Raw genomic sequence first — 14338 nt, forward strand, 5'->3', positions numbered from 1 at the left:
CCATTTTTGTGACTTCTTTTATTTAATGGATGAGAAGGAAGAGAGGAGAGTGATTGATTCCAAGTGAAGATTAGTCTGCAGCAGGGGAGTGTGTAATGTCACCTTGGTTTTACTTTGTTTATGGATGGGGTGGTGAGGGAAGTAAATGCGAGAGTCTTGGAGAGATGGGCAAGAATGCAGTCTGTGAGGGGATGAGAGGGCGTGGAAAGTGAGTGAATCAGTTGCTGTTTGCTGATGACGCAACACTGGTGGCAGATTTAAGCAAGAAACTGCAGAAATTGGTGAGTGAGTTGGGAAGAGTGTGTGAAAGGAGGAAGCTGAGAAAAATGTAAAGAAAAGCAAGGTTATACATTTAGCAGGGTTGAAAGGAAGGTTAGCTGAGGGTATGAGTATGAATGGAGAAAACTTGGAGGAAGTGTAGTGTTTAAGATATCTGGGAGTGGACATGGCAGCGAACGGAACCACAGAAGCAGAAGTGAGTCATGAGATGTGTGAGGGGGAGAAAGACTTCAAAGAGTGCTGAAGAATGTATGGAATGAAAAAATTGTATCTGGGAGGGCATAAAGTGTTGTAATGTCATGTGTCTGTGTGCTGAGGGAGTAGGGCAACTGAGTAACATGTGTTTGGTATCTTCTTTATGGCAGATGCATCATGGGCATGAAGGGTCTTGGGATATGATGAAATAGTGTTTGTAGTGCTGCATTAATGGATGATATCCTGAAAGCAGATGGGAAAATGTTACTCATGTCTGTTTAGGTAGTCTGGTTTCTGATGGGTGAGTTGGAGTTTAAGACTGAGCTGAGGGGTCAGTTGTTTAATGCCTGTTGGATGCCACCAAGATAATCTTACATCCATTGAAGTTCTCCCCATCTTATCTGCCTAGTGATCCAGTTTTCTAATCAGCCTCCAATAGTGTGGTATCATATGCTTTCTGGCAGTCTAGATATAAACAATCCTTCCAGCCTTCCCTTGGGTAATTACTTATTTGTACTCTATGGGGAGGTTGTTTTACATTCACAGGTCCCTGTCTCTTGAGCATCCTGTGTGTAATGAACTATTCATACTGTGCGGAGGGTTTTTTACACTTGTGGGGCTCCATCTCTTAAACCTCTTTTGTGTGTGTGTGTGTGTGTGTGTGTGTGTTTGTGTACCAAATAATTCAAAATTTCTATAAGAATTAGGGTGTCTTACTGTTCAATATATTTAGTTTAATGTTTCCTGTTATATATCTTCCGTAAGAAAATTAACAGCAAGAGCTCCTGCAGCAACTATGCTTACCTTAAAACATCACCTTCTATTGTTATTCTTTCTGCTCGAACTTTCTGGTTTACACCCTGAACACTAGCAGGATGTCTCTGTCTAACAAACGGCCACTGTGGACTTAGATTATTATACATGTCGGCCTCTGAGTCACCAGCTGGGGCTACCCCAAACAGCTTCTTGAAGAGAACAAAAAGGTTTGGGTGTACACAGCTCAGCATCAGTCTTGCTGTGTCTGGGCCTTTGCACCCCTGCCCTCTGTCTCCGGTATCCAGCTCTCTTCTGTTTTCAGACCTGGTAATGGAGAAAATGTCAAATTCACATCATGAATAGACTCATAAGTAGTTTACATTCGTATAAGTCTTATTTTCACACAAAGAATACTAGATCTCAATATACAATAGCACCAACTCAATACATGAAGGTATCAGAAATATTTTTCTTAACATACTATAAAAAAAAAAATTGGAAAGAGCATTTATCTATATAAACGCAGTAAGAGTAGCAATGATATAGCAGGACTTGGGCATCCATGTATTACTGCTATTCTCTGGGACTGGGTGGGACTGGGGATTCCAGTTCTAAATCTAATGCCTCCAACTGCTTTCAAAGTGATATGGAATTTTGTGTGGATAAGTGGAACATGAAAGGAATAAATAATAAGTGTAAGATGGTGGAAGTTGTAGACATGTTTGGCAAGAGAAAATTAAGTTTGTTAGGTTTGTACAAGACAAGGTTGTGGGGAAGCAGGAACTCTGAGAGGAACAGAGTGAAGTGTATGATCACAGGAAGGTAAGATGATAAAGATGGTTATATCATAAAAGACGAAGAAACATTTAAGATCATCTAATAGTTTGAAAGTTTGCTTGATTGCACATGTATAAGCTCAACATCATTCATCATGTGATTCAACTTTAATGAGTTTAGAATGACTGTAAAGGCTGCATGTGCGTCATGTAGTGATGGAGGAAAGAAGTCTATGGAAAGCCTTTAAAGAAAACTTTAAAGAAGGAGGATGTAGATCCAGAAGAAATTGTGTGAGATACATGACTTGAAAGGATGAAGGGAAGATATCCAGAGAAGAAACTGTGTGAGACACATGACGTGAATGGTTGAGTGAAAGACGAAACAGGAATGATACATAGGTAAGGGGTCCAATGCAAAAACGAGAAAAGTAAAAGAATGTGTATATCTCTGTAACAGCATGCACAAAGTTGCAAGAACATATTCTAAAAAGACATATGTTCTTTAGTACTTATGGTACAGATATAGGAAAAAAAAAAGAGTTGACATGAGCATATTTGATATGATTTTGATAAAAAAAGAATACAATTGGTACTGTGCATGAAAAGCAGCACAAGGATAAGAGAGGATATCTCAAGATCATATGGCAGTAATATGTGGGACAGCCTTAAACTGCAGGTTATACAGGCAAAGAACTGATAATAAAGAAACAAGGGAGATAGCAATGAAGAAACTGAGAAATAAAACTAAAAAAATCAACTCAGAGAGAAGATAAATGGGAATCTGACAGGATCAAATATGAATGCAAGGTGGGGTTCAGGTAAAGATGATGCACTTGAATGTACATTATCAGAGGCTGCCATAGATTATGTACTCCAATATAAAGAAAAGCTGTGCAAAGACAGGTAAATGTATGTTGGAATGAATATTTTCTTTTTCTTTTTCAGAAAAATCAAGTCTGAAAGCAGCTGAAGCTCCCAGAAAAGTGATGTAAGGAGGGAATAGAGTGCAAAATACAAAGTCCTAAACAGAACACTTCAAGAGCTCATGTACATACCATAAATATACACAAAGTAAATGAGCATCTCTGGGGGGAAATTAATGAGAATTTTAAGGAGAATAACAAGCAAAATTAACAGGCACAAAATCTATACTATAAAAATGCAGTTCTGATTGTCTTCTGTTTGCATGAATGACAAGGAAGCTGCCAGATGCTCAACAATAACCCCCAATCACAGTTGTCAATAATTCAGTCATTTCCTTATCAAGACAGAAATTGCTGGGGTAATATATTTTCAAGAAAATATCATACACTATGAAATCTATTTCAATTATAATCAACTCAGGACCAATTTCTTTAAAAAAGCTCTGTTGTTACTCATGACCTCCGTCTAAAGGCTCCTGTAAGCAAAGGCTGTGCTACCTCCAGTAGCAGGGAAATGTGGACCTTAAGGGCTTACTAAGAAGTTCATTGCTCAGACTGTACTCCCAGAGATATAGACTTGCCAAAAGGGACTTTTTGCTTGTAGAGTAACCTTTCACAGGTAGAGCCCAGTAACATCTACTATATCACACACTATCATATACCATTCATAAAATCACTACTGGAAAAAAAATTACCGCAATATCATATACATAACAAGCATCATTAGCCTAAGACCACCCTCATCCATTCAACACCTTGCCATGCCAACATGGAGAGAAGGAAAATTACTATGACACCCTAAGTTCCTGGGTCCTGTTCATGTGATGAGAGGTGATAAGGAAAAAAAGTGATGATAATTGCCACAATACATATGCCTGCCTTTAATAATGTGATAAATATTGTATTTGTAAATACTAAAAATCATATTAAGCCACATTTAATGAAAAGATGTACATTTAAGGAGTTTTATGGATCATAAATATGGATAATTCTTTGTATATATGTCAAACTAGGAATTAAACAGTATCTTTTTGTGCTCATTCATAAAAATAATGTTCAATCAGACATTTGTAAGTCAGGGATTTCCAGTAACTAATTCTAAAAGTACTTTATCTACCCCACTCACTGTGTATATGATACAAGAAATATCACTTCTATTCACTGCAACCTTGTTACATGTGATTTTTGGATGTGAACTGCCTGCAAGAACATTTAGGTGGGAAATCTCAGCACAAAGCAATCATATGGCAATACTGCAATACAAAGGTTATGAAAGCACATTCTCAAGAACCATCAAAATGTTGTTTTAAGATTCATAAAGTACTGGACAGTATAACACAACCTGAACATATGAGTGTAGGTCATTTCTGTGCAAAGGCTGAACCCAACCATTATGAGGGAAGACAAAGGCCTTGAAGATGAGATTGGAGCAGTGATTTCTGTCCTATTTTATGAAATGCACACCTTAAGTAATGAAGAAGGTTTAAGGCATAACAAAGACCTCCATTTTTTTGGTAAAACTTATTAGCTGTTAAAGTAACATTTCTACTAATAAATTTCCCAGTATATGCAATTTACACTGAAAACACTAATACCATAAAAAGTCATCAAAATACATTTTCCATTGATAATGAACTTGTTTTTGATTACATCCCTCAATAAAGATTTTAACAATTTCAAATAAAAATAAGAAGTAGGCATTTCTCATTGAAAATTTTTTATGTGGAAAAATTTCAATGTGAAAGTTCACATTCACAAGAAAATAGTTTCCTGATATAAGACTATTTTTCCTGCCTACCTTAAATTCCCCCAAATTCAAATACATGAAAAATGTGACTGTCTCAGTCTCATCTTTACAGTAAATTACTGGAAAGTTTGAGTGCTTTTAGAATCTGCTTCCACATAAATGTCTCAGTGAACACAAACAGTACACAGCCTTCACCAGGTGCAGGAAGGAAGGAAATGTCATTGACCTATTTTGATTACTATGCAGCATAAAAAGTTAGGACAATTTTGGCCCTTTGATAAAGTCTGGTGAGGAGTTCATGGGTTCTGTTTCATATACAAGTGTTTCACTTCTACTCTCTTTCAATTTCCCTAATTTTCAAAGGGCAACCCCCAGCATCACTTCTTTATTACCATGAGATTAGTCATTATATCTCATCAGTTTCCTTTTAAATCACTTCTACTGGGTTAAACGTCCATTTATTTGCAACTATTGCAACTTAAAAGTTATTCCTATGATGTCTTAACTCTAAATATTTACCAAATCTTATTAGACATTAGATTAGGTTCTCTGATTAAGGATATGGTTAAAACGTTAATGTTATCTTTTCTTAATCTATAAAGCCACATATTTTTCATGCTCTTCAAATTACTCTCCTACTTCTGTTGGGGTTTTACTTGTAAAGAATTATCAAAGCAATCTACTGTATAAGTATCTGAATTAAGATGTGCAGCAAGAAAAACACTTTTGTTTAAATTCAAATAAAAAGTATGCAACAACATCTTCTGCAAATACCGGTAACATATAAAAAAGTTGGTTGCACACATATGGTAAAGATCATTTCATGTTTATTAGCAATAACTAATACCCAGTGATTCTTCTATGAAAATTCTACTTGATCCCTAAGCACCATTAACAGCAATCTTCACCATATGGTCCATTGAGCAAGAATGTCTCAGCTGTTTTCAAGTTGCAGAGGGAAAGAAAAGAAAACAGTTGCTTCTTTCATATTAAAGGAACTGTCACAGTCTATTGTTTACCCACACATACATATTTAGCCAAACCTGCCTTGCATCAGCTTCGGTTAATATTACCTAACGCAAGAAGAAAGCTGTATATGGTTATAGCAACTGTCACACAGCCAGTGAAGGAGTCATCTGTGGGTACCTGTTTAGCTTGTTGCTAGACACCTCTTAATGTTGTCAAACAACGCAGTCGTGAACAGGATCGAAGCTGAGGGTGTGTGAGGTGCTGCCACCATCTGCGCACGCGCCCGCTCTACACTGACACTGACGAAAGAACTATTTCAACTTCAGTAATATCCAGTAATATAAGACATCATTGCTCCAATTCATCACAGCGAGGGGGGTCTGTTTCAACATGCAGAGACAGTAATTGGGATTAAGTCAAAAGCTTCTCCAACTTTCTGGCAACTGTCATGTTTACTCTGATCAGCTGATTGTGTTGTTTGAGGGGTCCGGTGTATTATGGGGTACAAACCTATATATATATTTTTTCTGTGCGTTATATAATACCTCAATAAATATAGACATCTTGTCTCCTGAATATTTTTCTAGATATCTAAATGAGTGATGTTACGACATACTAATTCAGTTCTTATTCACAACGCGATAACTAAAGTTGGTTGGGTAAAACACGAGAGTTGAATGAATGAGGTTCATGTAAGCTTAGCCTCACTTTAAGCGGTTTAATGTTAAAGTTTACAACAACATGCAAGCATTCCCATGTGCTATGATACAAAGGCAAATTAATCAACAAATATAATGCAGTGGACCAGTCCATCTTACATCGAAAGATTATACGAGTAAAATTCGATAAAGATCTGGAAACTACTAAAAGTGGGAAAGCGGATTTAGGCAAGAAAAGTTTCATAATCAAAATTATAAGAAAATGAACGTGCTTACCATAGCTTTAATATCTACATTATATCGATGCCAATACTTGGCATTTATCATTACCGGTTTATTTCAGTCCCGCATGTAAGAAATTTTGTCCCACTCCACATGAAAATTGTAAAATATATAAAATGCATATGACCATCTATTCACAATTTCCTATCTCTATGTATAGGTTAATTTTTAGGTTCTCCAAGTTAGAAACTAAGTTATGACCCCCAAGTTATTCCAAAGCTCTGGCAAGAACGTGAGCATTTGTCTTAGAATTATACTGAACACTTTTTTGTTCATCGTAGCTGAGATAGCACAGGCACACGAATATGCTAAAAAAAGTCAGCTCATTTTCGTTTTTTATATAAATATCCAAGAATAATCCAGGTGCCTAATTTATCCAGTAACCCAAAGATGTCCAGGGCGATATAGGCTGGCAAAGTAAAGAGAAGCAATATATCTTATATCAGAGGTTTATTAGTCAGTTCAAGAGGATCAGAACCTCTCGTGCTGGATATACTGGTGCTGATGTAAGACACAATAGAATCAAAACATTTATACCAACTTTAGCTATTCGACTGTCGACAAAGGGTAAAAATGTCGGGATAGCATTACGCGTGAAGCGATAATGAAGTGTTTACCCTAGCATCTGTAGTTGTGTTGATGAAGATGCAGTTGAGTGGTGGGCTGTTAGAGAATTTCAAGGAAGGCTATCATGTCTCCAGTATCTGGCCCCAGCAGGTTTCCCTTCTATCTCTATAAGACCCCTGCAGCGCTCAGGAAGCCGGCCACGTCTACTCGTTCATAAGTTCATAATGTGTGGTGATGTATGTGTGTCTATGTGTGCAAAGAGGGCTGGGCAGTTGAGTAGTGAGTTTTAAGTCTTCGTTGTGGCAGTCACATCGTAAGCATGAAGTGTTCTGGGATATGAAGAAGCGGTGTTTGAAGTGTTACGGGGATGTGCAGAGCGTATACGGGAAAGTGTGATTCGTGTTTGTCTGGGGAGTGTGGTATCTGATGGATGCATGTCTGATGGGTTGGAGACCAGGGTTCTGAGTGCCCAGTGCGCCTAGAAATCTACGGTGGACCCACACTTTCTTGCTTTCAGGCGAGACTCTGGGTTTCCTCCTCCTTAGAAAGGTAAGAGCCAACCATTTTGAAACATAGGTTGGAGAAATCTAGCCCGCAAAAGAAAACTTCCCAACATTTCCTCAAGATAGCTTGAGGCATCCTGAGGAGGGTTTCTGTTCCTAACATTATTAGAAACATTATTCTCAACGGTCAGATGTACAAGGATTTCATCCTAAGAGTGACAAATGCTTGTATCAACAATAAAACTTATCCGTGTATCGTCATTGAAAGTACATGGGGAGGACAGCAATTTTAAGGACACTGTCGATCACAACTGTTAGACATAAAACTTGACTTAACTTCCATATTCTTTCATCCAAAAAGAGATCTGATACATATTACCCGTTGCCACATCAAGAAGTCACTAATGTGTATAATAAGTTTTAAATATGGCGGGAGTAAAGTTGGCTTCCCAGCTGATGCTATCGTCTGCGATTGGAGCTAATGCGCAAGTAGAGCTGCGCATATCAACAATATTATGCAAGGCTGACATGGGTCTTTGGATAATAAAAAGAATCTAGCATCAAAACTCATGTGCTGAGAGTAATCGTAAGTAAATCTCATGTGGGCTATTCATTAATAAATGAGAAATATGCACGACAGTTAGAAAACGTGATATTGGTGTAAGTAAACATAGGAAATCCTTCCCAACGACAGTACTGCTCATTGTCTTGTTAAGATATATTAGCAATAAGAGAGACATTGGTCGTTGCAATAACCATCAGAAGCAAGGAACACTGCGACTGTAGCTACAGCCAGTGTAGATAAATGCGTACTCTTTGGCTGCGTAATTGGCTATAATTGTCCTATGTAATGCACTGACACCACGCATCAACCACAGCTAAACTTCAAAACATGTTTTACTTTTATCACTTCATCTGTCCATCAACCTGTTGACAGCACTTCTACGTTTTGATCACATAGACCCAGTCCATTATATCTAATGCTTGCTTCTTACCCCCTTGAATATTCAAGATCCCATACTCCAAAGTATCCATCATTCCCACCTTTCTTTTCCCCTCTTAGTTTCCCCTTTCCCCTTACTTCCTCCACTTCAGATATATATTCTTCTAATCAGTTTATTTTCAGTTATCTTTTCTTATTCCCAAATCATTTTAACACACCCTGATTTGTTCTCTCAATCTGATTGCTTATCTAACTACACTTCAGTAATATATCTTCTTCAAGTGTTTCATTTCCAACACATCCACCTTCTTTCTTTCATTTTGTGCACATATAGACATTGACTTCTTCCTCCACCAGACGCCCTGGGAACTTATGCCCCATCTTCCACCATCTGACTCCCGTCAGACCCGAGTGTTTCAATTTGCTGCAGTTTCCACTTCAACATATCTGAAATATTCCTCCTTCAGGTCCTTCCCATTCAAAACCGAACTCAAACCATCCTTCCTCACCCATCTGCTGCACCCCTTAGCCTTACATTTGTCCATGTGCTCCCAACTTCTTCCTTTTGCACACTTGGCCAAAATTTGACACCAGTTTTTGTAGTTTCTTTATGGAGTCTGCCATCAGGACATTGTCATCTGTGAAGGGCAACTGATTCACCTCCTAATCCCCCCAACACCAAAATTCAGTCTCTTGCTTAAGAATTACCAAAGCACTTGCTCCATTCTTCTCAAAATACTCCTTACATCTCCATTTCTCTCTGTTTCAGAGGTATAAGCACTAATTATCACCTACCTTTCATAACCTAGGTTCATTCCAACTCACAAAAATCTTGAACTCACTTCCCCATGCTCTTTCAGTCAGTCCTACAACTCATTCTTTGGAAAGTGACACTCCTTTTTATCTTGTCATCTCACAAACAAACCCCAGTCTTTGCCCCATTGACGTTTGCCAACCATTCCTCCCAGTTTTCCTTTACTTCATACAGGAAAGAGCATCCAGATTTCTCTCAAGACACATGAAAAATGTAATGATTAATAGTATACTGTATAGCTAGAAACGGTGAAGCAAGTGAGTCTTAAAAAAGTACTTAGAAATGTTGTGGTGCTTTACAGAATTGCCATATTGCATAGAATTTTTTTATATAACAGTACACTGAATGATGACTGTTGGTGGTGTGTAATGTATTATTTTTTATTCAGTTTAGGTATGGGAATGGTTTACAAATATAGATATTTAGATATCGATATATGACCAGAAATAGCGTGTAAGCAATTTTGTAGAACAATTATGTATGAACAGTTACATACATATAGCCTGAATGACCAGAAACAACACCTTGAATTAAGAGTATTAAAAATGTTCTGGGTCAGTCACCACTAGTTGCTGCCTACTGTGTTCTTTAAGCAGATTACAGCTGATTAAGTGATAAGTAGTGAGTTAATGTATGTAGAGATGCAAGGATTAGAGTGAAAAAGATTGAGGAAAATATGTTCAAATTTGCTTGCAATAAAATGACCCTTACGAATTTTTTCCTACCTTTCATTATAAATTGTCTGCTATTGCTGTAGGATCTTATGGGCCAGTCTATTATATAGGTTGTTTATTTAATGTTTTGGATAATTTTTAGGAATCTTAATTGCACATTATTTATAACATTCATGCTAACTTTTGCATTCATTGTTTTACATTCTGTAATCCTATGTTTGCTTTGTCTTTCCAGAGAAAGATGAATAACAACACAGAATTAATCAATCAGTATAAGGAGGTATTTCCAGCATTCGGAGGATACATGGAATGCATGTCTCGGACACTCTTGACGGGGTTGACATCATTTACCTTAGGTTAGTTACAGTACCATAGGAAATAGGTCTGTACTCATAGAAAGCTAACTTTTTATATTACAGTTGTAATTTGTAGTTTAAGATACTTTACTCTGTAATTTTTCAGACAAGAAAATAAAAGTGTGCCTTCTCATCCATAAATGGATCCCTATGAGGACCTGAGAGAGAATTTTCTTAGTTGGGGTTTAAAACCCCCCTTAACCATCATAGAATATGATAAGCCAGAAGCTGCCCACTTGTACTTAGTTCTTATTACATACTGCTTATTTGTTCCATTATAAAGGTTTATTCTATCTATCTATGTATATCTCTGATGCCTGCTCCAGTTGGAACTTCTCAAAGGGGTGGCCATGGTAATGGTCCCCATGACTAAAGAACTTCAATGCCAGTTCTTAACCTTTAGTGCCTCACCCTTAACAGGCCACTGGCAGAGGGCAAGTCTACCACAGTGTTTGCAAAGGCTCTTATCTAATGTTCCTAATGACTACTTCTATCTAATCCTCCTACCTACTGCTTCTACCTAACATTTCTACCTAATAATCCTGCCTAAATGTTCCTACTTACTACTTCTGTCTACTGCTGCACTGTTTTGCCAAAAGGCAGGGCTAGCACATAGTGCTCAGTGCAGGAAAATCTAGAGTTACAAAGAATGAGCTGTGTGAGTTAAATGTTGTCAGGTGTTACATATGACACAGTAAGATTGTATGTTTGTGGACAGAATACCAGTAGTCCACATGTTAGTGAGGCAGAAAGAAAAGACAGCTACCTGGGTCAGAGGAGTGCAACTTGACAACCACTAAAGTGCTGGCTCATCAATTAGATATCACTAACTCCCCTGATAACCTAGGTGGGTAGTACTGGTATTATACCTCCCTGGTCATTGGCTGCCTACTTTTTCCCTGCCAGAGGATTCATGCATGAATCTCATGGATATCAAAAGAAAACCTGATAAACAAGCTCTGCTTTGATATTTGATGAGCAACATATAACAATAAATTCATATAAACATTAAACCAATATTTGCAGGGTTTTATTTAGTAGTGAAAAGATTAGCTTCTGATGACTGATTATATAGTGCCAGGCAGATTGCAGTAAAGTAAAATAAGAGTAACCCAGTGATAAGGTGAATTGCAGTCCCAACATGCACCAGCTCCAGGAAGATAGACTTGCTGTATTGAGCTGCATAAACATGATAGCAAGTTGGCCATCTTGGGAATCCCAAAGTCTGAGCCACATCAGTTAAGACCTGTTGGTGCAGCACCACCTGGAGATGCATATTTCTGATCCATATATGTTAAACATAGCAACCAAAAAAACAGAACAGCCAGTCTAGGTCGGCGACATCGCATCATGGAGTTTTAGTGGCATCAAGCGACCATGAACCACATTTGTTTACCTTGCTTGCTGTTGTTATGGAGACCTTGTAACCACTGCTTTGTGTCAGCTTGTGCCATCTTAATTTTCATTTCAGGCATAATGTGCTAGTTGCTGCATAATAGTGCCTTTTATTCATAGGTTTTCCATGGCTTAAATCATAAGTTATTTGTATATTTTACAAACAGCAGTAGAGTAAAATGACACAATGTGGTGTGGCTGTGACTTAGACTTTGTGATGATGGTCAACCTAAATATTGCATTTTTTATTTTATATCATTTTAGACCTCTGATTATTGATAAGCAAATAAAGCAACAGAATTTCAGATGACCACTGAAGTGTCTCCAGTGTTCTGCAGAGAAATGTTTGGGTTGTTTGTATGAATTTGAAGGATCTCGTCTGCTTGTTGAGCCAGCACTTTCATGGTTGTCAAGTTGCACTCCTTTGACAACCACCTCATTAATATGTGGGCTACTGGCATTCTGTCCATAAACATGCACTTGACAACACTTAACTTGCTCAGCTCATTCTTCATAATTAGATTTTCATGCAGTGAGCACTATACACTAGCCCTGCCTTTTGGCAAAATGATAGGAGCAGGGGATAGAAGTAGTAGGTAGGAAGATTTAGGCTGGAGCATTAGGTAGAAACATTAGGTGGAAGTAGTAGGTAGGAGTATTAGATAGAGGTAGTAATTAAGAATATTAGGTAGGAGCTAATGCAAACACTGAACTAGACTACTAGACTTTCCCTCTGCCATTGGTCTGTTGAGGGTGAGGCATAATGGCTAAGAAGGCCATTGGAGTTTTTTAGTTATGGAGACTCTGTTGCTGTGCCCACCCCTTTAATGGAGTTCCAATTACAACACGACTCAGAGAAATAGATGTGCTAATTTATTTTAGGATGGGGAATTTCTTGAGAACAAGTATTGTTATTATCAATAATCTAAGAACCCTTTCATGAGGGCTTCTTCAGCTTCAACGCTGCACTTCAGCTATTAGCAGGGAAAAAAATGGACTCCTTTGGAGTAAGAACTTCTTCAATAAGATTGTACTCATGGCATAACTGCAAGCTGGCAGTGTCTAGTAGTGTAGGCAGGAAAAGGATCATGAGAGTTCAGGTTGATACCTCTTGGATTAAGCATAGTGTCACAAATTTTTTACCAGATCAGTTTTAGCTTTCTTCACTAGATGGATGTCAAGAAATAGATAGTGCTGGCTCATCTTGATTTTCTGATTATGACGGATTCTGAAGAATAGTATTTCAGGATCAGTTGCTTCATAACAGATGTTTGTATCCTGAAAGCAGGTTTGATTTATTGTAAGAGAATCTCACATTGTTCCAGGTCAGAAGTTCACTTGGTTCAAAATAAGTTGGTGCTCTCAAATTGGTTTGCTTTGCCTTTCATCAGACAAGGCTGTACCTTACTTTCATTGTAAGCTTGTGTTATTGACCTTACCTTAACATCTTTTAGGATTTTGATACCGGGATGTTTGTTGAGTAGATCCGAGTTATAGAGAGCACAATTAATGTGGCTAAGTTTTTCAGACACATGAATAATTGCCTAGAAATAGATTTTTAAAACAAATGTTTGCTGCTTTGTTAGATCATAGAGGTAGCATAATGATAAAGTATACAGTTTTTGCTTAGTTGATGGCTGCTCATCAGGTTGTCTCTCCTAACTTTTCAGAGGGAAAACAGAGTCCAGCAAAAAAAGTCTACCTTAGATGGGACAAGCGTAGGTGAAGAAGTGCTGTAGGGAATATTGGGAAGTGGCTACACATAACTTTAACTTAACTTACCTCCACATCCAAAACACCCCAAGTCTGCTATCCAGTCATTGAACACATTTAACAGTCCTTCAGGATACTCACTCAATCTCCTCTTCTCATCATTTCCTCTTCTGCCCCTTTCATTGATGCTTTAATTATTCTTCACCTTTTGATTTAGAACCTATGAACACAAGTTAAAGATGCATGGACTTCATATTGAGTATATATAGTTTAGTGAGACTTCCACATCCATTTAATTTGACAAGGAATTTAGTGTGTTAAAGGTTTTCAGGATGCACATGGTCATGACTGAAATAGCAGTTATTCAGATGACATATCTGTAAATGACTTGTCTCCTCCTCTGTTTATGCTGTTTTTTCTATACTGTAATATTGTCCTCTTTTTTGATGCAATGTTTTCATTACTTAATGATTTCTCATTTACAGCATTTGGAGGCACCTACATCGGTCAGCACTTGCTGGATAAGTACCTTCCCTATAGTCGCAAGAATCATATCATATTTTCAAGTGTGGTGGCATGTGCAGTGGCTTATAAAGTAACATCTGTACGAGCTAGAGCTTGTCAGGCTGCTTGGATGGCAGCTGAGGATAAGCACACTGTTTTGACTCCTATATCTGAGAGGCCAAAGGTTTCAGATGATGATGATGAATAGGCAGCAGTGACAAGGAGACAGAAAATTGGTGCAAATGACTCATTTGTGAAATTTTATGAAGATAGGCTGTGAATA

General features: G+C 37.8%; 2 protein-coding genes across 2 annotated transcripts in view; one reads left to right on the forward strand and one right to left on the reverse strand.

Annotated features, from left to right (window-relative positions):
- Positions 1-6066, reverse strand: part of LOC139752907 (SPRY domain-containing protein 3-like) — a 43243-nt gene extending 37177 nt beyond the window's left edge. The window contains exons 1-2 of the mRNA XM_071668962.1: positions 5823-6066; positions 1279-1554 (exon numbers count right to left, since the gene is read on the reverse strand). Coding sequence (XP_071525063.1) covers positions 1279-1481 — 203 coding nt within the window. The 5' untranslated portion in view covers positions 1482-1554; positions 5823-6066. The remainder of the gene's footprint in view (positions 1-1278; positions 1555-5822) is intronic.
- Positions 6067-8123: 2057 nt separating this feature from the next.
- On the forward strand, positions 8124-14293 carry LOC139752909 (transmembrane protein 141). The gene is made up of 3 exons (XM_071668964.1): positions 8124-8242; positions 10323-10443; positions 14037-14293. The coding sequence occupies exons 2-3, from the start codon at positions 10329-10331 to the stop codon at positions 14261-14263; spliced, it is 342 nt and encodes a 113-aa protein (XP_071525065.1). The 5' UTR covers positions 8124-8242; positions 10323-10328; the 3' UTR covers positions 14264-14293.
- The last annotated feature ends 45 nt before the right edge of the window (positions 14294-14338 follow it).

Source organism: Panulirus ornatus, chromosome 13, assembly GCF_036320965.1.
Source record: "Panulirus ornatus isolate Po-2019 chromosome 13, ASM3632096v1, whole genome shotgun sequence".
Lineage (NCBI taxonomy): Eukaryota > Metazoa > Arthropoda > Malacostraca > Decapoda > Palinuridae > Panulirus > Panulirus ornatus.